General features: G+C 34.9%; 1 protein-coding gene across 2 annotated transcripts in view; it reads left to right on the forward strand.

The window, feature by feature from the left end:
- The window catches only part of LOC139520098 (ras-like protein family member 12), a 34,152-nt gene extending 7,840 nt beyond the window's left edge, over positions 1 to 26,312 (forward strand). The window contains exons 2-5 of one of the 2 annotated variants that reach the window (XM_071312531.1): positions 5,602 to 5,658; positions 11,868 to 11,941; positions 12,936 to 13,111; positions 25,902 to 26,312. In XM_071312531.1, coding sequence (XP_071168632.1) covers positions 5,602 to 5,658; positions 11,868 to 11,941; positions 12,936 to 13,111; positions 25,902 to 26,211 — 617 coding nt within the window. In that variant the 3' untranslated portion in view covers positions 26,212 to 26,312. The remainder of the gene's footprint in view (positions 1 to 5,601; positions 5,659 to 11,867; positions 11,942 to 12,935; positions 13,112 to 25,901) is intronic. The other variant, XM_071312532.1, reaches the window with a different exon arrangement.
- The last annotated feature ends 688 nt before the right edge of the window (positions 26,313 to 27,000 follow it).

The following is a 27,000-nucleotide window of genomic DNA, read 5'->3' on the forward strand; positions in this document are numbered from 1 at the left end:
TCTGTAAATTTGCTTTCGCAAATTTTTTGTTCTTCCCTCGCCGGGATTCGAACCCATGCTACTGAGATATCGTGACACCAAATCGCCTGCACTGTAGCCGTCCCGCTAGTAAATATAGATATTGTTGTTATCTCTGTACTAATGTCATTGGCTTTATGATAATAAAGATATATATACACAGAACATTGAATCATATAACCAACTAAATGATACTGGACTAGTTCTTTTCTTACACGCATCTTAATTGACCGATTATTTACTAAGAACAAGAAATATTGAAAACATCAAAAAGAAAAAAAAGAAAATAATGGCAGTATTCTGAACTATTTCATTACTCAACTCGCCGATTCCGAAAATCTTGAATACCTTTGTATTTTCGCCACATTAACACACATTTTTTTGTCCTGTTTAAAAATGATATCAGTTTATCCACTATCTTTTAGAATGATTACCAGTGAATGCTGTTATTTTTAATTTTATATTAAAAAAAAGAAATTAATATAATTGCGTCTTCAAATATGTGGTTTGTTTCTTGTGTTGATAAACATGCGCCTTTTTGTCAGCTATTATTGTCATCTAAAACTATCAGGAGGTGGTATTTATATTTAGAAAGTTTAAACTACACGTATACATGTTGACATTTTATATTTGCGACAGACGCGCGTTTCGTCTACAAAAAACTCATCAGTGACGCTCGAATAAAAAAAAATTACGAAGAGCATTGAGGACCAAAAATTCCTAAAAGTTTTGCCTATTTTCAATAAAAAAAAATCTGGCACTGAAATATGAAAAATTATGATTTAACCCTTTGGAAACAGAATTATCTTCGGTCATTGAATTTCTGAAAATAGTAAAATACACCGTTGATCACGTATTTTTTTAGCTGTGTTAAAAAATTAGTAAGCTTGATTTGAAAGGGCTATCTGAAATATGTGCAATAATTTAGAGAATAAATCGAAAGATTCGATTACATGAGCATGATATTCATCATAAACATAACTGACCTTTGATAAAAATGTAAAACAGAGATATAAAGAAATGCAGCTGATACATGCGATTACAAATGGTGCACTTAATCAATTCATACAGTTTTCGTTCTTTACGTGTCTATGTTACATTTAAAGACTCATTTTATAGAGAAAGTTGTCCACCAAAGTTTGACTATAGTGTAAACTTAATAGGTCACACTACAGTGGAGGACCAGAAATTTTCGATGATAAGGTGGTGGGGGCGCTGACTGACCTCAAAATGGGGGCGCTCCAGTCATACCAAAGTGATTCCCAATATAATCAACCATATTTTCCCCACGAAAAGGGGGCGACCCCCTCCCCCTCTGGATCCGCCTATGCCCTATTGCAAAATATCTGATATACTTTTCAAGCGCTGTTAATGTCTTCATCCTGATTGATCCATCTTTGAGGAAGCATACCTTTTTTCATTTGTGTCAAGGCACATTTTCCCCTCCCATCCAATATACTATTTCCAGTGATAGTCCGAGTTATCGTCCGTCCATTGTTATCCCAGTCGACCCACATTTCAGAACGTTGAATTTATTGATAATTTGTTCTCGTCCTCCGTGAGCATGTCGATATTTGAAAATTTAAGATCATGAGGAACATATTTTCCTACATTGCCAAATCAGCAATAATGTTAGAAATTCTCTTATAAATGCAATTAAACCTAATATTCTAATTTAACCAGCTTGACTAAAACGCTAAACTTAAAACTATTTTAGATTCCAATAAAGATATTTTGTCTAGTGTTGTAGGCTTTTTTTCGGGGCCTTTTATAGCTGACTATGCGATTAGGGCTTCGCTTATTGTTGAAGTCCGTACGGTGACCGATAGTTGTTAATTTCCGTGTCATTTTGGTCTGTTGTGGAGAGTTGTCTCATTTGCAATCATACCACATCTTTCTTTTTTTTTAATATAAGTAAAGCCATCCGAGGAGTTGTAAAATTTAGATTCACATTGGTCAATTATCTATATATAGAATGAAATTCAAAACAGTGTGGCTGTGGCCATTGATTGACACATTAAATTCATCCATTGACTGGGACAATGTACGTGAACGTTTGTCTGTAACGACCACTGTTCACGACGTACCTACGATAGACATTTAAATTGTGGGCCACCAAGGTTTCTTAACGCCTTTAATTATAAAATAATTAGAAAAATTAATTAGAAATAACCTTTATGTTTTGATTTATATAATTGATATAAATCAAAACATCGTGTTATTTCTGATTAATTTTTTCGAATTACTTTATTAAGGTGTTGAGAACCTTTGGTGACCCCATAGTTTAAGTGTCTTTAAAAAGTACACAGTGAGCAATGGTCGTTACATACAAACGTTCACCTTAATTGTCCCAGTCAATGGATGAATTTAATGTGTCAATCATTGGCCACAGCCACACTGTTTTGAATTTCATTCTATATATATATTAAAAGAATTAAAAGAATATATATGTATATATATATTATCAATTTTAGAACCTTTTTGTTCCCCCTGAACAAGAGACATAGAAATACAGGGTGTCCGATCGGTCTTGTTAGCGCACTCACGGGTACAGTTCTTGTCAGATCTCTATGAAATTTATATATCATAGGTTTATATCAGCAATGTCTTGGACGAGTTCGACAATTAGCCCTATCAATTGCCTAAAAGTGCCTATTAGAGTTATTCTCTTCGGAAATATTGATTATTTGGAAGGTGTCATCGTTACAGCTCCCATGTGTACAATTCTTGCCAGAATATGATTCAGCGAGTTCGAAAATTAGTGCCAATCAGTCGTTACGTCCATTGTCACTGAACTAGTAGACCCGATAAATAAGATTTTGCTTATAATATAAATCATACAGACTATCAATGGCATTGTGCCGCTGGCTAATACGACTCAATTTGAAATTTTAAATACATAAAAAATCGCCTTTGTCCTTTCCCCTGACTGAAGCTGTGGTATGAATAGCTTGGGCATGATTTCTATTGTGATAAAAGTTTGACTGCAAGAACAGCTGTTACTCCAGCAACACTAGTGTATTAGCACAACCTGCTTTGCATCAATCACTATAACATATATATCTCTTACCAACTGATGATCTTTTACTGAAGATCTTTATTCATGTAAATGGTTATAGATTTAGACAGGTGTATTATAATATCTTTTAAACAATTCATTTTATAAATACTGTCAGCCAGTGTTTGCCAGTCTGAACAGGTTGTCAAATGTCAGTCATTATTCTTCCATGGTGGATTTATTTTACTAAAGCTGAAAGTTAAAAAAAAAAACCCTCCTTCCAAAAACAAAAAAAGGGAATCAATTAAGAGAAAACTAAACATTATCTAGCTGAAATGAACGACTACTATTGATTTTACCGGAAAGAGACTGATCGACATATTTATAAAAAAAAAAAACTACAAAGTACTATGATGAACCTCAAAGCTGTACTAGTATTCTACTTTGCCTCAATTTCTGTTTTGTCAACAACAAAAAAATGTGTATATATTTTTTCCTTTTGTATCATTACATTGTACTTAGTATAAGTTAACTAAGTTGTTCATGGTATCCTAAATTTGCAAATAACTAACAAATTAAGAGGTTTAAGTGTTCACGAAAAGACATTATCAAGTGTTCACGAAGATTAAGCTTTACTTTTTGATTGCAATTGAAACAGTTAAAATTTGAATTGTATTATACATTTTAACATATTACCTTAGCATATTTGAATGAATGTAACGTATTTTGTTTTAGCTATTGCATTGATATCTCCACTATCTTTTCTAAGTGATGCAGTCAAACATTTTATCAAAATTTATCCTTTATCTTTTAAATAGAATCATTTGAAGACACATCACTAGGTGATTTTTGAAATACTTGGATGATATTTTTTAGTCATCAATTACATACTTTTTACTCGATCAAACATCCGCGAAAGATAAGACCAATAATTGATCATTATTTGATCAGCTTCTATCAAAAAGCACGAAACCTGTGATGTTGATCATAAAATCTTTTCATTAAATCACGTTCATTATTTTACTGAAGGCACTAGTTTTATTTATTTTATGTTCACCCTTTAACTCAAGACTTACAGACACCATGGTAACAGGTGCAGCAAGGAAACGTGACATGCATGGAAACACGTACTACAACTGAGTTCACTTCAATCACAAAAACTATAAAAACTATATATCAAACATCGGCATCTGAGGGCGTTACCCTTTAATATTGGATATGCATGCGAGAAGATGTGTTGAATAAGTCAATAAGAGAGAAACCCAACAAATAGTTATCAAAGGTATCAGGATTATAATTTAATACGCCAGACGCGAGTTTCGTCTACATAAGACTCATCACTGACGCTCATATCAAAACAGTTTAAAAGCCAAACAAGTACAAAGTTGATGAGCACTGAGGACCCAAAATTCCAAAAAAATGTGCTAAATACGGCTACGGTAATCTACTCCTGGGATCAGAAAAAGTCTTAGTTTTTCGAGAAATTCAAAGTTTTATAAACAGGAAATTTATAAAAATGACCATATAATTGATATTCATGTCAACACCGAAGTGCTGACTACTGGGTTGGTGATACCTCGGGGACGAAACGTCCACCAGCAGTGTCATCGACCCAGTGGTGTAAATAGTTATCAAAGGTACCAGGATAATGATTTAAAACTAAAAGAGAAATAGAGAATAACAAATGATTTCCATGACATTTCATGCCATGAATTAACTGAAATGAATAAAACCAACATAATAAAATAATCTAGAGCTCATTATAAGGAATATCTGGTTTTATCCTACAATTAGCCAGCTATTGTACTAATAATAGGTACATACAAATAAATGTTTGCTCTATTCGTACTTGTACAAATAAAATCTCCTGTTACCCCACTTCCACGTTGAGCAAGCGGTAATATGAATATTACTGTTTCCTAACCAGTTCAATTTGGGGTCCTCTTCGCGGTCCGCGTTTCGGATCAACTGGAGTATACGGAAGAAATAGTTCTCATTAGCGGATTATTAATGAGTGAATCGGCATTATAGTCAATGGCTAATTAATATGGACACATCGACATATCGACACATGACATATCGACATATCTACATCCGTTTCCTCCTGCTGTTTGTGTACGTTTTAGTTCTGTTTATTGCTGTATGCGTATCGTTTTTGTTCTGTTAATTGCTTCGTGTGTACCGTTTTTGTTCTGGTTATTGCTGTATGTGTATCCTTTTTGTTTTGATTATTGCTGTAGATGTATCATTTTTTGGTTGCCGTATCTTCATTTTCAATCTAGAACCAACATAGAATTGGTTCACATTTTTCATGTCGGGACCTCTTATAGATTGACTAAACGGTTTCTCATTGTTGATGGCCATAAGTTGGCATACAATTACTTATTACCAATTCATATTTTAACTCTGTTGGATAGTTATCTCATCTACTCATTTTTAATAGAACATCATGTAGGCAGTTAATGCAGTTCTCTTGGTGTAAGAACAACCAATTCAGGACGAGAACAATTTAATATATACTAGAGGTAATATAATAGATACTATTTTTCCTTAATATTTTATATATGTATTACTTATATTTTCAGCTCTTACCGTCAAATACATCACAAGAAGATTTATCATGGAGTATGACCCCAATATAGGTAAAGATCCTTTATTATTTTCTACAGGCACATTAAAGTGTTTAAGTCACTCCCTTTCTCTCCTTCTCATTAAAATGTACAAGTCATTTCAACTTGATTTTAAATACCTTACAAGTATCCTTGTAAAAACTGTATCAAAACAACTGTGCTGAAACAAACATGAGCGCTGCAATAACTCCTTACCCTCAGTGGTTTGCTCTAAAAAAAAAACCAGCGTAATTTGTTGGAACCCTGTTTTGTTTTATGATCAAAATTGTTATGCAATCAATGTGATGTAACACTTACTATTCAGTTTAAATGGAAACTATTAACGTACTGAAATATGTAGGTTCGTGGTGACCATGCATTTGTCAATTATCATATCTTATATATATCAACGACATGCACATATCCATTTGGCATCATTATAATTAATGGGTTATGATCTCCGTTAACAATTTTCTGATTAAAGGTAATTTGTCTAGCGTACATGTTTTGGTAGAAGCCATATTCCAGGGTTCTAGTTAATAAACCATCTTAAGTTTAGCTCAGCTGACCCAGAGGCCGAGTCAAGTGAGTTATTCGCATCCTGTGGCGTCCGTCGTCCGTTGTCACCGTCCTCCGTCTACCGTCATTTTTACAAATATCTTCTTCGCTGAAACTTCTGAACCAATTAGAATAATCTTAGCCACAATCATCATTTTGGTATGAAGTTTACAAATGTGTTTGATGAAACAACATGGTTGACTTGGGTCAAAATAGAAGAAATGGGTAAATTGCAGGTTTTCTTAATTTTCTCGAAACAACCATATATAGAGAAAAAAACTGTCATGGGCAAACATGTTCAGAGTTATGAGACCTACCTATTGATCAATAACATAAACAAACTTTTAGATGACTGTTTACCCTAGTTACTGTCCTATATGATGAATATTACCATATTACCATCAGCAAAAATCATCGTAAGACAAAATATCTACAAATAAGTTTAAATGGCTTAAATTTAAATGAAGATTCTTACCATTTTGTTTTTACTTTTGTCTAGTATTATTTTGATACCGTTTAGCTTGATAACTAAAATTGATATATAGAGAAACTTAAAACAGAAAAAAAAACAAACGATCATCCAAGACAAGATTTACAAATACATCAAAGTGCCGAAATCATAAGACGAATCTGACATTTTACCTATTATATTGAAAACTATAAAAGATAGATAGAAAAAGTAAATAGAATAAATGATCAGCAAGACAAGAACTACAAATAAGTAAAACATTATCAAAATCGTCAGTCGACTTCTTAGGAGAGTTTCTACCCTAAAACGGAGTTTTTATCATTCTTTATGTATATTATCTTGAACACTAAAAATAGATATATAGATAAAAACTTTCAAAAAAGAAAAAAATCAACAGCAAGAAAGGATCTTCAAATATGTCAAACATAACCGAAATTATCAGTTGACACATTCAATTGTTATTGCCTTTAAATGACGATTTTTTGCGTTTTTTTTGGATTTTGAACTTTGGAAGACATAGAGAGAACTATAAACAGTAAAATAAAAATTGCAAGCAACACGCGATCAACAAACATGTCAGCAAAGCCAAAATTGTAAGTCCTGTGTTTACCAATCTCCCATACAGACGGAGTTGTCGTCCTGAGGAGGAAAGGACGACAAATATGTCTGTATGGGAGATTGTGTGTTTATAGGAGTAATTGTCCTTGATTGTTGATTTGTACCCATTTTTGTGATTTTGGCAAAGACTTTTGCAACTCGAATAATTCTGCGCCCTATAGCCTATCGAGCAATGTAGCAATCGGAGATTAGACGGAGATCGGCGGAATAACGACTGGCATTATTCGGTTTAAGACTATTGTAGATAGAGAGAAAGACAAAAACTATGTCAGCAAAAAAGGATCATCAGATAAAGAGATTTTTGTCATAAATCGTATTCTAGTCAACAATGTGAAGAGTGACCATTGGTGAAGCTACACAGAGACCCTCTTGTGAAATCAATAGATAGATATAGGAATATGTGGTATGAGTGCCAATGAGACAACTCTCCATCTAAGTAACAATTTATAAAAGTAAACCATTATAGGTCAAGGTACGGCCTTCAATACGGAGCCTTGGCTCACACCGAACAGCAAGCTATAAATGGCCCCCAAAATTACTAGTGTAGAACCATTCAAACTGGAAACCCAACGATCTAATCGATATAAAAACGAGAAACACGTCTAGTTATTAGAGCTTATTGCAATATTCGTTTGTGGTTTTTACCGAAAGTAATCACTAAAGCTAAGTTCCTAAAGAAGGAGAGTCATTGTAAACTTTATTTGGATGAATTTAGGCATTTAGTTTCTTGGTATATATGAGAAAACATTTTTACCAAATTGTTCAATGTTCGTTATAAATTTCTTATGTGTCTGTGGTTAACAAAGTTATAGATAAACTCATCATAGATACCATTATTGAAATTTTGCATTTGCGCCAGACGCGAGTTTCGTCTGCAATAGACCATCATTCAGTGACGCTCGAATAAAAAAAATGTAAAAAGGCTAAATAAAGTACAAAGTTGAAGAGCATTGAGGACCAAAAATTTCAAAAAGTTTAGCAAAATGAAGGTAAGGTAATCTATTCATGTGGTATAAAAGCTTTAGTATTTCAAAAATTCAAAGTTTTGTAAACAGTTAATTTATAATTATGACCATACCAATGATAATTCATGTCAACACAGAAGTGCTGACTACTGGGCTGGTGATACCCTCGGGGAATAAAAACTCCACCAGCAGTGGCATCGGTCCAGTGGTTGTAAATAAACTCATCATAGATACCAAGATTGAAAGTTTGTATTTGCGCCAGACGTGTGTTTCGTCTACTAAAGACTCATCAGTGACGCTCGAATAAAAAAAAGTTAAAAAAGGCCAAATAAAGTACGAAGTTGAAGAGCATTGAGGACCAAAAAATCATAATAGTTATTTGTTACAATTTCCAAGGTCACAGAAAACGTAAAAAATTGCCCGGAGTGTTGGAAAATACAGGTTTTAGGCAAGACTAGAGAACTGTGCAAGTTGAACCTCCAGCCAGGTTTTACAATTTAACATTCTGCTGTGATTGTCGTGATATGCGCACTGTGATATTTAAGGATGTACTTAGGTGAGGTTTTGGAATAAATAAGTGTCAAATGTTCGGATTCTTGGTATTTTTCCATACGATACAAGGTACAATATTTTACCCCATAACACCTATTTATCTTTTAATACAAGACTTAATAGCTCATAAAAGGTCATTTGATAAAATTTAAGTAGATTCTTGATTTTCTTTCTTTTAATTTGAGACCCAAATAATACCAATTCAAATATAAGGTAAAAGTCCGAGTCAGCCTTTTCCCGCCATATTTTATAAATCAAATATCTCGAAAAGCAGCTCCATGACCTATCAATATTTTTAGCTTATTTTGATCCTCAACTAATACTCTTCCAGCTTATAGTATCAATTTTGAATTCTTGATTAATTTAATTTTACCACAGATCACATAAATACATCATTAAGAACCCACATTATTTTTGTGGTAAACATTGTAAAATAGACAAAATGGATATTTTCTTTTGATTTGGCAATATGTGAAAATTACAGTTAACTTTCTATGAACAGTATTTGTTTTCAAAAATAAAGTTACGGTCAATGTAGGAAAGATTATTTGTTATAGTCATAAAATATATGTATGTATCTGACTGATACAAATACAAATACAAATATTTTATTGGCACAAACACAATTACAATAATTGGCAAAGGCCCATATTACAGTGCATTACAACAATGAATACAGCATACAGTTACTAGTATTTAAATATGTTATAATTAAGAAGCTAAAATCTCGTTTCTATACATCAGACATTTATATATATAAGAACTAGTCACTTTCAGGACTTTTAAAGAATTACTATTAATACAACTATTAATATTTAGCTGATTTTCACTACAACATGTAGGAAGTATATTTAATATCTTATTTTTAAAGTTAAATCTATAGTTTGAAAAAATTTCACATTTCAGTAAAAAGTGATTTTCATCTTCTACCTCATCTGATTTACATACATTACAAACTCGTTCGTCAGTGGCTAAACCTAAATATCGCCCCTTTTCAATAGCAAGATTGTGTGCACTCAATCTAATTTTACACAGAGATGACCTTTCTAATCTATTACTTAGAACATCAACATAAGAACTACGCTGCTTTGAATTATGAAATTGTTGGTAAAATTTTAGTTTTGATGAATCATGAATTTTTGATGATTGATCCTGTGTGCACTGATCAATCACTCGTTGTTTAATACTTGGTAGATATTGTTTAATAGAAAAGTTTCCCCCAGCTAGGTTTGAAAATCCTAGATTGTTAAAGATAGAATAAAGTTTCTTTGTCCAGGGGTTATTTTTTTCAGTTGCCAGAAAAACTTTGGATATAAGTGTGTTTTCAGACCTTAAAATATGATCATAAAACTTAATACAAGAAAATGATATTTTTGAGCATAACGGTAGCCTGCAAAGTTCAGCTCTACAAGCAGCATTAATTTCTTTACAATGAACACCTAGAATTTCTTTTATGAATTTCATATGGAATTTTTCCAAAATGGAATTGTCTCCCGAATTATCAAAAACACCCCAAATCTCACTACAATACAGCAATATGGGGCTTACTAATGAATCAAATAATTTTTCTAAAAGTTTACAAGGATTATCCAATCCAATTGTTTTCTTAATCTTAAAACATGCTTTCCTAGCTTTTTCCATTAGTAAGGATACAGCCAAGTTAAAGTTGCCATTACACTTTAACATTATTCCCAAGTAGCAATATTTGGAGACAGTTTGTATGACATTATCATTATAGAAAAACTCATTTAGATATGTTTTACCATTAGAGTTAAATACTAAAACCTTTGATTTTTGAACATTAACCTGTAGCTTCCAATTTGAGCAATATGTACTAAGAGTATTGAGACTGGCTTGCAAACCAGTTTTGCTTTCTGATAGTAATACAATATCATCAGCATATAATAAACAATTTGCAGACAAATCACCAACTCTAACTGGTTCACAGCTACCATTGAATAAATCTTTTACAACATCATCAATAAAAATATTAAAAAGTGTGGGGCTTAAAACATCCCCTTGTTTAACACCTCGCTCTGAAGTGAATGCAGTACTAAGACCATTTGAAAATTTAATTCTAGTGGTAGTATTTTCATACATTGCAGAAAAAATATTAAAAAGCTTTTTAGGTAAACCTGATTTCAAAAGTTTATAAAATAAGCCTACTCTCCATATGGTATCAAAGGCTTTACGTAGGTCTATGAAAGCAGCAAATACTTTCTTCTTTTTACTTTTATAGTGATCAATAATGCTTTTTAAAGAAAATATGTGATCAGCAGTTCTACAATTTTGTTTAAATCCTATTTGATATTGACTGATAAGAGATATGTTATTAACAAATTTCAGTAATCTTGAATGAATGACTCTATTAAAAAGTTTTCCCAAGTAAGAAGTGATAGAAATGCCCCTATAATTGCTAGGGTCCATTTTGCTTCCAGATTTGTGTAAAAGGGCTAGTAAACTATCATTCCATTTAGATGGGAATTGGCCAATATTTAAAATAAAATTAAACAGCTTTGTGAGAGGATTTAATATAGCCTGACCTCCATATTTAAGCATTTCATTTGATACCAAATCCATTGCAGTACTTTTCCCATTTTTAAGAGCTTTGATAGACTTAATTATTTCATCTGTAGTGATATCTACGTCTAAAATGTTATTAGATGGATCATTATCTATATTATCTTTTAATTGCTGGAAATGTTCCATCATGGTTTTATGGAAACTACTACAGTTATCATCACTTTTGTTTAACTTTTTAAAGAATTGAACAAAATTGTCATGAGGTATGTCCTGAAAGGAGTCAGCATTGTCATGCATTTTATCCAACTTATTTAACATTGCCCAAAATGATTTTGGATTCTTTTCAATATTATCATTTATATCCTTACAAATTTTTTGTTTATACATTTTTTGTTCATGTTTACAAAGTCTTCTGAATTTTGATATTAACACACACAAAAACTTCTTGAAAGTAATGGGTCCGAAATTGGAGATTTTTTATCTTACTGCTCCTTTTATAATACGTACTATTTTTGCAATTATCATCACTAACAGCTCTGTTAATTTATATTTTGTAGAGGATACATATACAAAGCATGAAGATTTAGACGGGACTGAAATTTCGGTTCATATAATGGACACTTGTGATAAGGTATTTTTGAATGTATCATAATGAGGTTAGACAACGCATTCCATAAAAAGAAGTGCATAGTCACTTACATAAACAAAGTTATTCCGAAATCGCCAAGTCCATCGTTCCAAACTTTACAATAATAAAGTGACTTGATGGTACAGTACCAAAATCACCAAAACCTACAACTATCGTTTTGCGTTTCAATATAAAAAAGAAAAGAATATCAACGCCAAATTCCACATCAACCAATTTTGCTCATAGTAACTATGAAGTTTCATTAAATTTGGAGCATTTTGATTTTTTTGAAATTTGTGGTGTTGTTTCCATATCAACGTAATAGTTCCAAGAATTGCAAAAATCGTCCGAAACCAGAATATAGTGGACACCTACATTGTATGAAGAAATCTAATGATTTTAAGTTTAAGCATATCCAAATAATTTACCAAAACCAAAAAACTTGATTTTTTCACATTTGTTCCATTTCCATGGTAACGGTAGCCATTTTTTATGTTCCAAAGACCTATACTGAGACTCGAAATGTTGTGTTCCTCATTATAGTAAACAATCATTAAGATTGTTTCCATTGGCTCCAAAAAATGCCGGAGAAAAATCATTGCATGAATATTAAAATAACTAGATTTGCTATTGCAAGCAATAGCGGATTTCACCCTTCCCCCGTTGCCACTAAGCGGCAGCCATTTCAAAAATTTAAAACAGTGACTGCAGATATAAGCTTGGCTCTACATCTTTCTGTAAATTTTCAGTACATTAGGAGCATTTTCAAATTTTACATCTATCGAATCTTTTATAGAGTGTGTAATATCTTCAAATCAGGTGGTACATCTAAATAGAGACTCGGTCATCAATAATAATTTTAGAGTTAAATGTCGTTCACTAAAACAACGTCAACACAGAAACATATATATATTAGATATATTGTTCCGAGGTCAATACGACTTCGTTCATTGTGGAAAATCAAGATTTCATCCAAATTCCGATCTTATTTTCACAGGAAACCAGTGACCAAAACCGTTATCTGAGGTGGGCAGACGCCTTTATCATTGTTTACAGTATAACAAACAGTGGTAGCTTTGAGAATGCACGTGGATATTTACAAGATGTAAAAACACATGCTAAAGATGTACCAGTAGCACTAGTGGGCAATAAAATAGATTTGGAAAGATACAGGTGAGCATATAAATATCAGTTTTCAAATCACAGATGTGTAGAGCAATTATCGAAGAACAACGTTCTTGGATTATATAACCATTTAGTCGATTATAAATTAAAAGAATCATCCTTAAATCATTCAACACTGATTGAAAATGTTTTAAAAAAGAAAATTACCGATTTAATTGAGATAAGAATTAAGATTCTATTCAAATCATAATATCATTTTGTTAAAAGTCTCATCTCTCAATAATATATAATACAACAATACATTTAGTGTAAAAATATATAGAGATAAAAATAGAGCCATTCTGTATAGAATTGTAAGAGACTATAACATTAAAAACATCATAGAAATTCGTCTATTATAAAACATATTTATAAGAACAATATTTACAGTATAAAACATTTCTCGTCTATCTAAAATAAGATAACAGGCTTTGACACAGCTACGAATCATAATAATATTTGTACATAAAAACACTAATTCAGTCTGTTTATCGTCCAATGGTATATCACTATAAAAATGTATTGCTTCATCATTTTTTTTTAATTCTCAAATCGTCATATATAAAAGACACGATAAAATAACATGGGATTCATCTTCTAAAATATCCTTACAATTATCACAGACTCGATTCATTAAAAGTATATTTTTCAAATCGCCCCGTTTCGATTCTTAGTGTTGCTACAAAAAAATCCTTTGAGAAAAGGGCATTGGAATTGTACAATACGTTTCCGTTTCAAAACTGTTCTTAAATAAATTATATGTTCAAAGTGTGTTACCACCTTTGCCAGATAAAGCTTTCTCTGACTGTAAATTACATTGCCTGCTACTGTTAATATTATTTACTAAACATTTTAGATGTACTTGTATTCACAACTGAGGTACAAACAACATATTCTGTTACGATACACAAATGTTCTGCATTTGAATCAGAAAATGTGTTCCTTATGTATACACTTTGTTTTTTACTCTTAATGTCTGCCCATATGATTTTTTTTCTGTTAAACCGATCAGAACTCATATTGTTGTAACGGCAACATAGTCGAATTAAGCAATGCCATTGTTTTTGAAAGATGGGTATCCACCCCATAACCCCAGCTTTTGAAGTATATTTACCAACTTCAAGAACAAAATCTGCAAGCTCTATTATGTATGGCATTAATAAAAGAAAAGTTTTTGCAACCCGATATACCAGCAATATATTCAACAATTGGAAGCACCAAACTCACATATAATTTTAAAAAGACATTATGAGAAACACCACCAAAGATTTTGCACTTAGCTATAACAAGGCCAAGTACTCTATTTGCAGGAGCTGCAACAGCTTTAGCAGTTACGTCATTATAATCTAAAAATATGTACACCATGTGACTTATTAACGGAAGGTGTTTTAAAATGCACAATATTACACTTTTTGGAATTAATAGTCATACAATTATACCCATGTATATCTTATATATATTGAATTACAGATTTAATTAAATAAATTATTGAAAAATGAAACACGTACAAATATATTGTCGTTTATTTGTCTGAAGTATTGCAATTGATGTATATTTAAGCTAACTTACCAATTATGCTGTGATCGGCAAGGCTTAGATTGTAGGTTTAAGTATTGTCACTCTTAAATGCTCTCAAATAGTCTCTGCAATATATCTGTGACACTCGTCTGCACTGTCTTTCACACGAGGAAGATTACTCCGCACACACACTTCCGGTTGGACTCTCTGGTTCTCTCGTCCCAGTCCGTACTCGTCATGTCTAGCTTACGTAACCTTACCACACCCTCCCCCCTTTTAAAAGACGGAGGGATGCTCCTGCATCTTTTATTTTTTTAACAGACTTTCTATATGAACACTATGAGCACTAGAGCTTTCTCCTAGAAATAAACTAAATCTTCTACTTATCACATTTAACTTAAACGGATAAAAAAAAATTCCAACGCAAAGAAATTTATTTTCCCCGTGCCAAATACCTAGCATTTCTGCATTTCAACGTTATACTTCACAAAACATATATACATTTCCTCCTTTGCTCCTTTCGCACTGAGCATGGAATAATTAGCGTTAACTTTGTCAGCTGTGAAAACGGGGGGGCCGTGTAAACGGGTACATTTCACAAACTTACATCACCTAACGAATACGATTCACTTTAAATCACTGTACACATTATCCAATAAAAAAAATAATCCAACAATCACATTGTATTGTCCTATACATGTGAACTATTTACACATAAACACTATTGGAGCTCGGCCTGTTCACTTGTACTATATCTTTTAATCCAGAATAGTCCAATAAACATATTTACATATATGTATACCACTATTTGTTCCGTGCATACATCTTATCCACTAACATTATATACACAACGAAATAAGTATATGACACTTAAACAAAAATTCTCTTGGCATTCTCCAAGGTTGCCAATGCCATTGTCTGGAGGTCAACGTACCTCAGTGTTGCTAGTTTTTCAACCACTTCTCCAACATATATTGGGGTGTTTATTCGTATCCCCCTCGGTGGCATGTATGGTGCATCAGTTTCTGCCAGTAGTCTGTTGACAGGGATGTAGCGAAGAGCCTGAATCTGTTGTTGGTTGAATTTTGTTATGAGGTGTGTAAATCCAAAATATGTGTTTCTAAAATTTGAAAGCCATGAAGTTATTGTCTCTTTATCGCTCGTAAAACAGTGTAATATAAAAATTTGATCTGGATGACAACGGTGTTTAAAAATTTGTAAAGCTCTGTAATACAGGTTTTTGGAATACGTATCTTGTCTATTGCTTCTAATGTGTAAAATAAGTGGCATTGTTGGTTTAATCCATTCGGTTATTTCTTTTAAAAATTGTTCTTGTCTATCTAAATTTGCCCTGCCAGGATTCATGCTGCTGTCCAGCCCCACCTCACCTACTGCTGAAACACGCGAGTTGGTCACATATTCAAAAAATCTGCCTACTGACTGTGGTGATGCTTCATATATTTTCTTGGGGTGAAGTCCAATAGCCACTTTCCATTTTGAATCAAACGGAACTGTCTCCGGATACGTTTCTGGGTCGCAAAATATTAACAGGCCACCCTTTATATTTACTGGCACTACTGGAGGTCTTTCCATTTGCTCTCCGAGCCAACGCTCTATGGTAATAGCGGTCGGATTACCAGATATTCTGGTACTGGCACGATCCAGATGAAAGTGAGAGTCAAACACATCCAGAACACTCCTCTTCTGTACACGTAGTTCACTGGAGTGCTCCTGTTTGGATCTTTTTACAGGGATAACTGGTTCATCTGATGTCCCTCTTTTAAGTTTCACTATTCTTCTGTCGGACTCTACCAGTGGTGTATCCTTTATTGTCGGTGTTTCTATCTCATTTGTCTCTTCATCTATGTCGACATTCAATTCTTCTCTCATGGCAAGCACTCTGGCAATGAGAGAGTATGTCTTGGCATATTCAAGTGGCGATTTTTCCAAGTTTTCAATATTGTTCATGAATTCCAGCCCAAAACACATATATGCTGATAGCTGTTCATTCAGCAAATACTGGCTAAACAAAACCTGGTATCTCCAGTGAACTAACACACAAGGTGACACTATTGGCCTAAGAGCATACCTGTCTGGTTTACGCCATTTCAGCTCCTCACAAAGCCCTTCCATCTGGATCCTTGCATTAGAGAGGATCTCACTTCTCTTGGGTATCATTTTGGCAATGTTGTTATTTGCCCATCTTATAAGCTCGGTCATAGAACTGTGTCCAGTCAGACACTCACTTAGATACTGTAGCACATTACCCCGCAGTTGATGGACCTCTGCTAATCTTTCTTGCCTCACTGGTGGTTGTGGATTGTCCCACATGATGCGCGGCATGTGGATGTGCTGCACATGAAACTTGAGTTTTCTTCCCACAAAATCGCATCCCTCAAATGGACATGGTGAGTTCCGAGGATCATCCTTCTTTTCTTCAACTTGTAAATGCAAGCTACCTTCTGATATTTCTTCATATACCGAGTTGTTATTATCATCCCTCGAGCTGTCATCCCAGTCGCTATCACTCTCAATCGGATCCAGCTTGAACGTTCTTCTTACTTCAATATTCTCTGTCATCTTTGGATACCAACGAGGTTCTGTTGTTTCAGATTCCGATGACTCAATATTCTCACACTGAGACAGTAAATTTCTAATATTGGTCAAGTCTTCCTTAACAATGCATGTGCGCTCCTTTTGAATAATTTGTTCATACGTCCATGTTGGTAATTTAGATGGTAAATCTGACTTGGGAATCTGTTCGTTGACTACAATGTCCCCAGTGGTTTCATCATAGCCAATATGAGGATTATCCTCAAACTCATCCATATCCGCCACAGAATCTGTCCCTATGCTCTCTGCATCTAACAACGTGTCTTCAGAACTTGAAATGTCCTCAAAAACAATTTCCGCCTTATCACTGTCCATACTTAAAATGACCACTTCCCTCGAGTGCAGTATGTGACCGTCTACACGGTAAAGCACTTAGTACTAACTCAAACTATCCGTATATATATATATATTTACACTACGCAAAAAATAAAAAACGCAAACGTACACAAATATATGAAAAAATGTCAATAAAAATGTCAATGTCAACACAGTCAAAACTGGATAAATCCTGAAATATAAAGAATACAATAATTATAACTCCTATATACACTATCACTTTGCACGGCCCACTATATATCATTCGGTGTTTGACATTTCGGACAGTGATACGTCGCGAAAGTCTCGGCCACTTCTGGAGTGACATTTACGCAAGTCCCATGATACCAGTCGTCGCAAAGATCGCACTGTATCATGAACGCACCTTGATCCCCTTTTCTACAAATGCAATAAATGTCTCCATTATCTACTAAAATATTTTCACCATCCCGTAACTGATTTTGCGCTCTTTTCAGCCAAGCCGGAATATTGCGATCATTGCACTTTTTCATTCGGTCATGATTTATCACGAACACTGACTTCTCTAGTTTTACTCTATAAACATATGACGTAATTTTCTCAACTATTATACCTGGCCCTTTCCATGGAGGGTCAAGTTTCTTACTCCGTCCTTTGACACTTGCAGTATCTATGATATATACTAAGTCACCTGGAACATATTCATTTTTTCTCATCTTTATATCATAGTCCCTTTTCATATATTCCTGCGAAGTTTTAAGTTTTTGACGCGCGATTTCATGCGCTTGTCTGATCTCTTCAATCAATCGACTGACATATGCCTCCTCGCATTCATCACTCTCTTCTGTTGGTGGTCGAAAAACTAAATCTATTGGCATGTTTACCTCTCTTCCAAGCATCATTTTATTAGGTGTCATTCCTGTCATTCTGTTATCTGATGATCTAATAGCACTAGCAAGTTGTGGGAGATATTCGTCCCAATCCTTTTGTGATTTGTTCACGAAACATCTTACAATGTCCATCAGAGTCCGGTTATACCTTTCTACCTGACCATTTGCAGATGGTCTATAAGCGGTGGTCCTTGTTTTATGTATCTGTAGAGTTTTACACACCGATTTAAACAGATTGCTCTCAAAATTTCTCCCTTGATCGCTATGTATAGAGAATGGACACCCGAAACGTGTGAAAAACTCATTCACAGCTGCTTTTGCTGTTTCTTCAGCTGTTTGTGATGGTAGGGGTATAATTTCTACCCATTTAGTAAACTGGTCTACCATAACCAATATATTTGTATTTCCCGTTGTTGTTTCGGGTAACGGTCCTAAGAAGTCTATATGGACTCGCTCCATGGGTGCTCCTGCATGATACTGGGTCAATGGACATCTTGCTTTTCTCGTTGGCTTTTTGTTCTTATTACAGACATTACAGGTCCTAACATACTCTTTTATCATGTCTCCCATTTTGTACCAATAAAATTTCTTTTTAACTCTACCTGTTGTTCGGTCTATACCTTGATGTCCAGTTATTGGAAGGTCATGATTTAGAATCAATACCTCCTGAATATATGCCTTTGGAACAACTAATCTAACCTGATCACTCTTTGATCTATTAAAAAGTACTGCCTTATCTAAAAAGAATTGTTCTTTATTGACTAAATATTTCTTGGCTGCTGGTCCTGCCATGTACACTATATTATCTGGTGGTTCTTCCTCTTTTTGTAGCCAGTGTAGTATCAACTGCAAGTCTGGATCCATTGCTTGTTCAGATGACAACTGGTCAGTTGTATACTGAATTCCAAATGCACTTTCTTCAGTTAAAGATGCGGTGTTCGCTAAAACTCCGTCTAAAACCATAGTTGTTGTATTACACTCCCTTGATCCTTCCTCAGCTCCCTGAATTACACCAGATGTACTACCGGGGTACTCTTTTTCTCCTGATCTATTGACATCATGTTGGACCGCAGCTAACGGTATCACATTGTCAATTGTTCGGAAATCCTGCCATTGTTCATGAACTTTAACACAATACTTACATCCTCCACACGGAAGAGATTCTGGATTCACAGAAATTGACATTTCCGGGCAAGGTTTTCCAGCAAGCTGTCGAGACAAACCATCCGCGTTAACGTGTTGTCTTCCTGGGCGATGTTTGATTTTCATATGGTATTGACTTAAAACCTCTAGCCATCGTGCTAGCTGCCCCTGTGGTTCTTTAAAACTTATCAGCCACTGTAAACTACTATGATCAGATCTCACTATGAATTCTCGACCTAATAAATAGTGTCTGAAATGCTGTGTGAATCGAACTACTGCCAGCAATTCTTTGCGTGTGGTGCAATATCTACGTTGAGCTGGTGACAATGTGAAGCTTCCATAGGCCACAACGCGTTCCTTACCATCTTGCACTTGCAATAACTCAGCGCCTATGGCCATATCAGAGGCATCCGTATCCAAAATGAACTGGTCAGTTGAATTTGGTAACGTTAACACTGGTGTGGTCTGTAACGCACTTTTCAGTACGTCAAAAGCCTCCTGTTGACTTTGGTCCCATCTAAATGGTTTCTTTCCTGTTATCTCTGTTAATGGTTTAGCTATTTTAGAGTAGCTCTTAATAAAATTGCGATGGTAATTAACAAAGCCGAGAAACTGCTCTACTTCTTTCGTGTTACTCGGTATTCTCCAATTTTTTATCACTTCTACATACTCTTCACCGATTGCCATACCCTGTTTGTTGACTGTTCGGCCTAAAAAACTTACTTCCCTTTTGCACAAATCACATTTCTTCGGTTTCAACGTTATTCCGTACTCACGGAAGCGTTCAAACACAGCCCTTAGGTTTTGGATATGATCACTGAAATTTTTCCCCATGACAAGAATATCGTCCAAAAAACACAGTACAATTTGCCAAGTAAGACCCCGCAATACTAAATCCATAGCACGTGCATACGTGGATGGTGCATTGCAAAGTCCAAAACTCATGCGCGTAAACTGAAAAAGTCCGTACTTTGTTATGAAGGCGGTCTTTGCTTGGTCTTCCTTAGCCATTTTTACCTGCCAATACGCGCTATTAGCGTCTAACTTCGAAAACCACTCATTTCCGGCGAGTGTATCCAGACATTCCTCGATTAATGGTAACGGATAAACATCTTTTTTCGTTACAGAGTTGAGTTTCCTGTAATCAATCGCGTAGCGCACTTTCCCGTCTGATTTTCTGATCAACACTGGCGCTGACGCCCATTCAGACATACTTGGTTCAATTACCCCAGACTTTAACATTTTCGCTAATTGTTGTTTTTCTTCTTCCACAAATTGTAACGGCGTTCTTCGCATTCTTTGTTTGATTGGTTGTGATTGTCCTGTGTCAATACTATGTTCTACTCCTCTGAATGTACCAATGTCAAATTCATCTTTTGAAAATATGTCGGCGTATTCTGACAATAGCGCTTCTAACTGTTGTTTTTCATTTTCTGATAAATTCACACTAGAGCTATCTAACTGTCTAATTTCAGGAGATAACTCTACCTGCCCTTCTTCACTAACTTCTGTGATTTGATTCGTTGACACACTGGGTTCAATTTCATTAACCACTTCTGCTTTTGCAATTACAGAATTTTTCTTGAGTGTATAATATCTGTCACTAGCGTTAACCAAACAGATACTAGGTTTATCCTGATTGTTATAAAGACATCTTGGAATTAAAATTGGCAAATGTTCATCACATGGTTCAATTATATACCTTTCAAGTTGGTTTTCTAACTTCGCCTGCACGTGTACAACTGAATGCGGCGGAACTACAGTCCTTTTTCCAATTACTACTTTGGATACAACAGGTATACTTCTTCTCGGTCCAGGGGACAGTTCTAACATTTCTCCTCCTATATTGAATGTGAGCTTTTCTAGGTCAACCGTTACACTATACGCCACCATGAAGTTCAAACCTAACAACATGTCATCATCTATTGGCGCCACATACACATCTGTTTCATAAAGTTTTGTACCAATCATTAATTTCACTGGACCTACTACTAAGGTCTTCATTTTCATGCCCCGGCCGGCAGCATGCATAACCGTCTCTCTCAACATTGGCGGTTTCTTCTTGAGTGATTCAAAAACTTTATCTGAAATAATGGTCACTTCCGCAGCGGTGTCTACAGCCGCCACCAACGGTGTATCTCCTAACTCTAAGCTCAATCTCAAAAGAGATGAATTACCTAACTGCATGGTTGTAAATATCATCTCGGAGCCATCAGTCACTGTACTTGTCTCACTGATATCCACCTGGTTACCTACGTCTATTCCTGTTGGGGGATGGACCGTAGTTAACGGTATTTCCACAGTTGTTTTTTGTCCCTTTTTTTCCACTGATTTAATATCAAAAACATTGTCAACTTTATTTCCAACACTTTCCTCCTCACAAACTTCTGGTTTTCCACACACTGTTGTATCGGTGTCAACATCGTTAAATGTTGTTTTATCTGTGTGAACATCGTTAAATGTTTTATCACTTTGTACATCGTTAAATGTATTTACACTCTTAACATCGTTAAATGTTTTTTCGGTGTCAACATCGTTAAATGTTGTTTTGTCTAAATTGATCTTTTCATTTTGGCGATTTTCAACAGTGTGGGACGGACCAACGCCTTTTAGCCCGACCCTTTTAAGTTTAAAGCCTCTTTTGGTGTTTCATTAGACTTTGGACAAAACTTTGCAATGTGTCCCAACTCGTGACAATTATAGCACTCCCATGTCGATCTATCTCTTCCTTGATTTTGGCGCGGTCTGTACTGCGACCTGCCTTGACTGCTTGTTCCGGTTTTCTTGATTTGATTGATGGTATCCTTCATGTATTCCATTTCATTTTCCCATTTTCTCTCCATCCCTTTCATTTCTGCTTGTACAGCCTGGATGTTTTTATCAACACTGCTCTGAACATCACCAATATTTGCCTGAATGTGCTTCAAATTACGGTCAACATTCTCAGTCAATTTATCTATGCTCTGGACTAATTGCTGTTGAGAATCCATCTTCACATTATTTACTTGGAATGCATTTTCCTCAAAATTTTCACTATTTGGCTCTTGGATCTCCCGTGTATTACGGGTACGCACATCCTGACCAAACAAGGCTTTGTCATTGTATTGTTGCCACTTGATTCGTTCCAATGCCTCATCTACTGTTTTAGGTCGAAAAGATGCTGCTACACTTCCTGCATGCTTATCCACAGTACCATGGCACAATTTCGTGATAACCTCACTTGTAACAAATTCTTCTGGCAACTCTCCAAACGCTTTGTCCGCCAAACTCAAAAGACGCTCTGCCCAATCGTCTAGGTCTTCTCCAGGGGATTGTCGTGCACTTTGGAACTGGATTCTTACAGTCTCTGTTAATTTTCTCAAATTAAATCTCTTCTCCATACATTTCACCAGTTCAGCATATGATATGTCCTTATTACGGCGCACACGCCCCAAGCAAAATCTTGCTGCATTCCCTGTTACTGCCCAACATAGATGTGCCCGTTTATCTTGTTCACTTAATCCTGCTACATCTGCATACATTTCAAACTTGCCCAAAAAGGATACCCAATCATCTCCCTTGTCTGTGCCATCATACTTGAGAGATTTCAACGGGGTAGTAGAAGCCTTATTAGTCATTGATCTTGAAATATTGGCTGCTGTACTTGGCGCAAATGTTTGGCTAGGATATTGACTGCCTATCCCATAGCCAGATGGTTGTTGAAAAGTTGTCATTGTTGGAGCTGCTGTATTGATTGGTTGTGCATTGTAACAGTAAGTGCCTGTTGGTGCTGGTCTCAAAGTACTCCATACTGTGCTTGGCATTCCAGGCATATTTGGTGCTGAAAACACATTACTACCTGCTGAAACTGAACCTGGCAACATAGTTTGTAGTTGTGGTGTAAACTGTGGGGGTGCGACAGGGCGCATTACTGACTGTCCCACTTTACGCTTTCTCTGAGCAATGCCTGTGCTTACTGCTTTTGGTCGGAATGATAATGTTGGTTTTTCATGCCTGTCTACCGGACTTGAATAGCTTCTCGGAGCCACTTGTTCAAATTTTGGTACACTATCCAGAACTATGCCCGTTTTCACGGGTTCTTGCACAAGATCAAATTTAATCTTCTTTTCTTGAGATTCATGACCCAGCTGCATTTGTGGATATTGAAAACTAAATGCCTTTGGTGGTATCAAGGATTCACTTTTTTCAATAATTGTCTGCAAATTAGGAACTTTTGTCTCCTCCTCTTCACCATATTCATTTTGCTCCTCCCCCGAAAAGATGGAACACTTGTCAGCAAAATCCTCCAAATCATCCTCGACATGGTCCACAAATTTAACATCACAAAGAGTGGTGTAGTCAATGAATTGGTGGACAACATCCATTCTTATATGCGGGATAGTCACTAACATTTCTGGTGTTATATCCCCTTGTTTACGCAATTCCCAAATACGGTCTGCAGTAATCTGACCAACGGACGGAATTAACAACAATTCATCATAACCACAAAAATTAACACACACTTTGTCCATATTGATGTCACGTTCTAAATAAGACATCTTGTTTAATGAATTTTATTTTCACTTAACGCACTCAAAATTCACTCAGGATTTATTATGCGAACTGTATACACGAATATAATATATCACTTTTACTCTTTAAAAAAAATATAACTTTACAATCCAAATTTCAGAAAAAAAATTCAAAGTCCCATTTAATAAATTGTTCTCTGAACACTTGTTTTTGATTTTATTCAAAAAAATTTTTTAACTTTTGCCCATTTGACCGTTTACACGGTGATATGGTTAAAAAATCTAATTTTCCGACTAACGGCTAAAAAAAAATCAAAAGACTAAATTTCCAAAAACGTCTAATAATAGGATACTGTGGTTAACCGCTTTTTGGTGAAAACTATTTTTTTCGTGACAAAATTTTTCAAAATTTCAAAAATAACAAAAAACTACTCACTGTTGTTGCAAAATGATATACTGAATCACATTTATCCTTTATTCATGAATTCCACACAGTTATTTATATAATAGTTCTTGAAAAACTGGTCATTATCGTGATATATGGACTGCCCACAGGACAGTGGTATTGACTAAGATAGTGATAATGACTGAGCCGAAGGCGAGGTCATTATCGCTGTCGCAGTCAATACCACTGTCCTACGGGCTGTCCATATATCACGATAATGACCAGTTTTTCTAGAACTATTATGTTTATTTCATTGAGAAACCATGTTTTCAAAATAATTCATAAATTCAAAGTAACCTCATGTGTATGTATTTATATAAGAAAGAGTGAAGACCGGTCATAGTTTCAAATGACTATAAGTCACTGCCATTCATTTGAGTGCAATTTTCAGTATATGAAATACAAAACGAAATTTTCTATAACTTTATAAGTAACAAAAACATTATATGGTTAACAATTCAACAACAACTGCAATATAAAATGAAAACAGGAAAATGTTCAACTGGAATAAATCCATAGTACATGTATAAATTTAGTCTTTTGAAACATAGAAATTAAAGACTCCTCCAGACACATTTTGAATATTAATGCTATGATCATTTCTGTTGCTCATGGACTCTTTTTTTTTAGTAATTGTTTTGCACATTGGTTTGAGACGAACTCATTTCTTTTAGTACTTGATCAAAGTCTGCAGACTCACTGATAAAACTGTCTGAATCGCGATTGCGTTTTATTACGTTACGTCACTCAAATAGACAAACCACGCCCCACCGGTCCATATCATGTAAAAGTTATTGTTAATGACCGGTTTTCCGGTCCGTTTAAAACTTTTGTTCTGTTAGTGACCGCTGGAATTAATTACTGAAGATTAATGAATGTCATGTGGCCTCTTTTTATCCAATAAGAGAAGCTTATTTTTAACCGATATGAAATAAATCCTGTTAAACTGTCGATAGATCATACAACGTGTTCGCGCTCACGAACTATTTTTTTCTGCACTTTCCCTTTGAAAAGCTTTTCACAACACTTAAACCCAGCTCGCAGTCGCCATTTGATGTATATTTAAGCTAACTTACCAATTATGCTGTGATCGGCAAGGCTTAGATTGTAGGTTTAAGTATTGTCACTCTTAAATGCTCTCAAATAGTCTCTGCAATATATCTGTGACACTCGTCTGCACTGTCTTTCACACGAGGAAGATTACTCCGCACACACACTTCCGGTTGGACTCTCTGGTTCTCTCGTCCCAGTCCGTACTCGTCATGTCTAGCTTACGTAACCTTACCACACAATCAATAAATTTCACCAATTTTTTTTTACAATTCTTGACCGGCGAAATTTTGTCATATAATTTTGTATTCTAATTCATCTGATATTTCTTACAGGCAAACCAGCAAGGAAGAAGGTAGTGCTTTAGCGACAGAATTTGACTGTTTATTTTACGAAACTACGGCTGCGGAAGAGTTTGAATACGTTGAGGACGTTTTTCATGGTGTACTTCATGAAATTCAAAAAGAAAGATCTCAGTTAAATTTCCAGCCTTTATTCATATCAGAAGAAAAATTCCATGTTGGACATAAAGGTGCAAGACCGAAATCACCAAAAGTCGTTGTAGATAAAAAGGACGACAAACCAGTAAAGAAAAATAGCACCAGTTTCAAACTGTTCAATAAGAGTTTTAAAATTTTTAATTGATTAACAAATTGCTTGTTCTCAATTTCTTTATTCTCATCTGTGATTGTATATTTATTGATTAATTTATTTAGAAATTTCATTAAATCAGTTTTAGTATAGAATTATAAATCAATGGGCCACATTTAGTGTTGCTACGTGTAATACTGAAAAACTGTTTATTTCTAAACATAGTTTACAATGAGACAACTATCCACCAAAGTTTAAATGAAGTGGAGTTAAGCAAATATAGGCAACCCTACGGTTTTAAACCGTATGACCGACTATACGACTATAAAAGCCCCCGACATGAAACATATGAACCAATTTAATTGAGAAAATTAACCGGCGGCATAATTTATAGCAAAACAATTTACGGAAAACCAAATGTGACAGACAAAAACCAACAACCACTGAACTACGGGCTCCTGATTTCGGACAGACACAAAAAAAAGTCATTAAGAATGGTGATAGGCGAGCGCTCAACCCTTCCTTAAGCAGGGAAAGTGGTGAAACAATGCAACATAAGAACAAACTGTAAAAACCAGTTCAGGAGGCTTAACTCATCAGATAGATATACAAATAGAATACATCTAACACAGAGTGAACGTGGACGATTATTCATACATCCCCAAAACAAGTACAGATCGGAGAGTACTCGCAGTTACTGACATCCATTAGAGCTGTACAAGATCTATGAAAAATCCCCGGTTGCCCTAAAGGTGCCGAGGGTGGACAACCATCCACCACGAATAAGACAAATATTTATTATTGAGTTACTCTGACGTTGTAAATATAATAAACCGTACGAAC

This window comes from Mytilus edulis, chromosome 4 (genome assembly GCF_963676685.1).
Source record: "Mytilus edulis chromosome 4, xbMytEdul2.2, whole genome shotgun sequence".
NCBI lineage: Eukaryota > Metazoa > Mollusca > Bivalvia > Mytilida > Mytilidae > Mytilus > Mytilus edulis.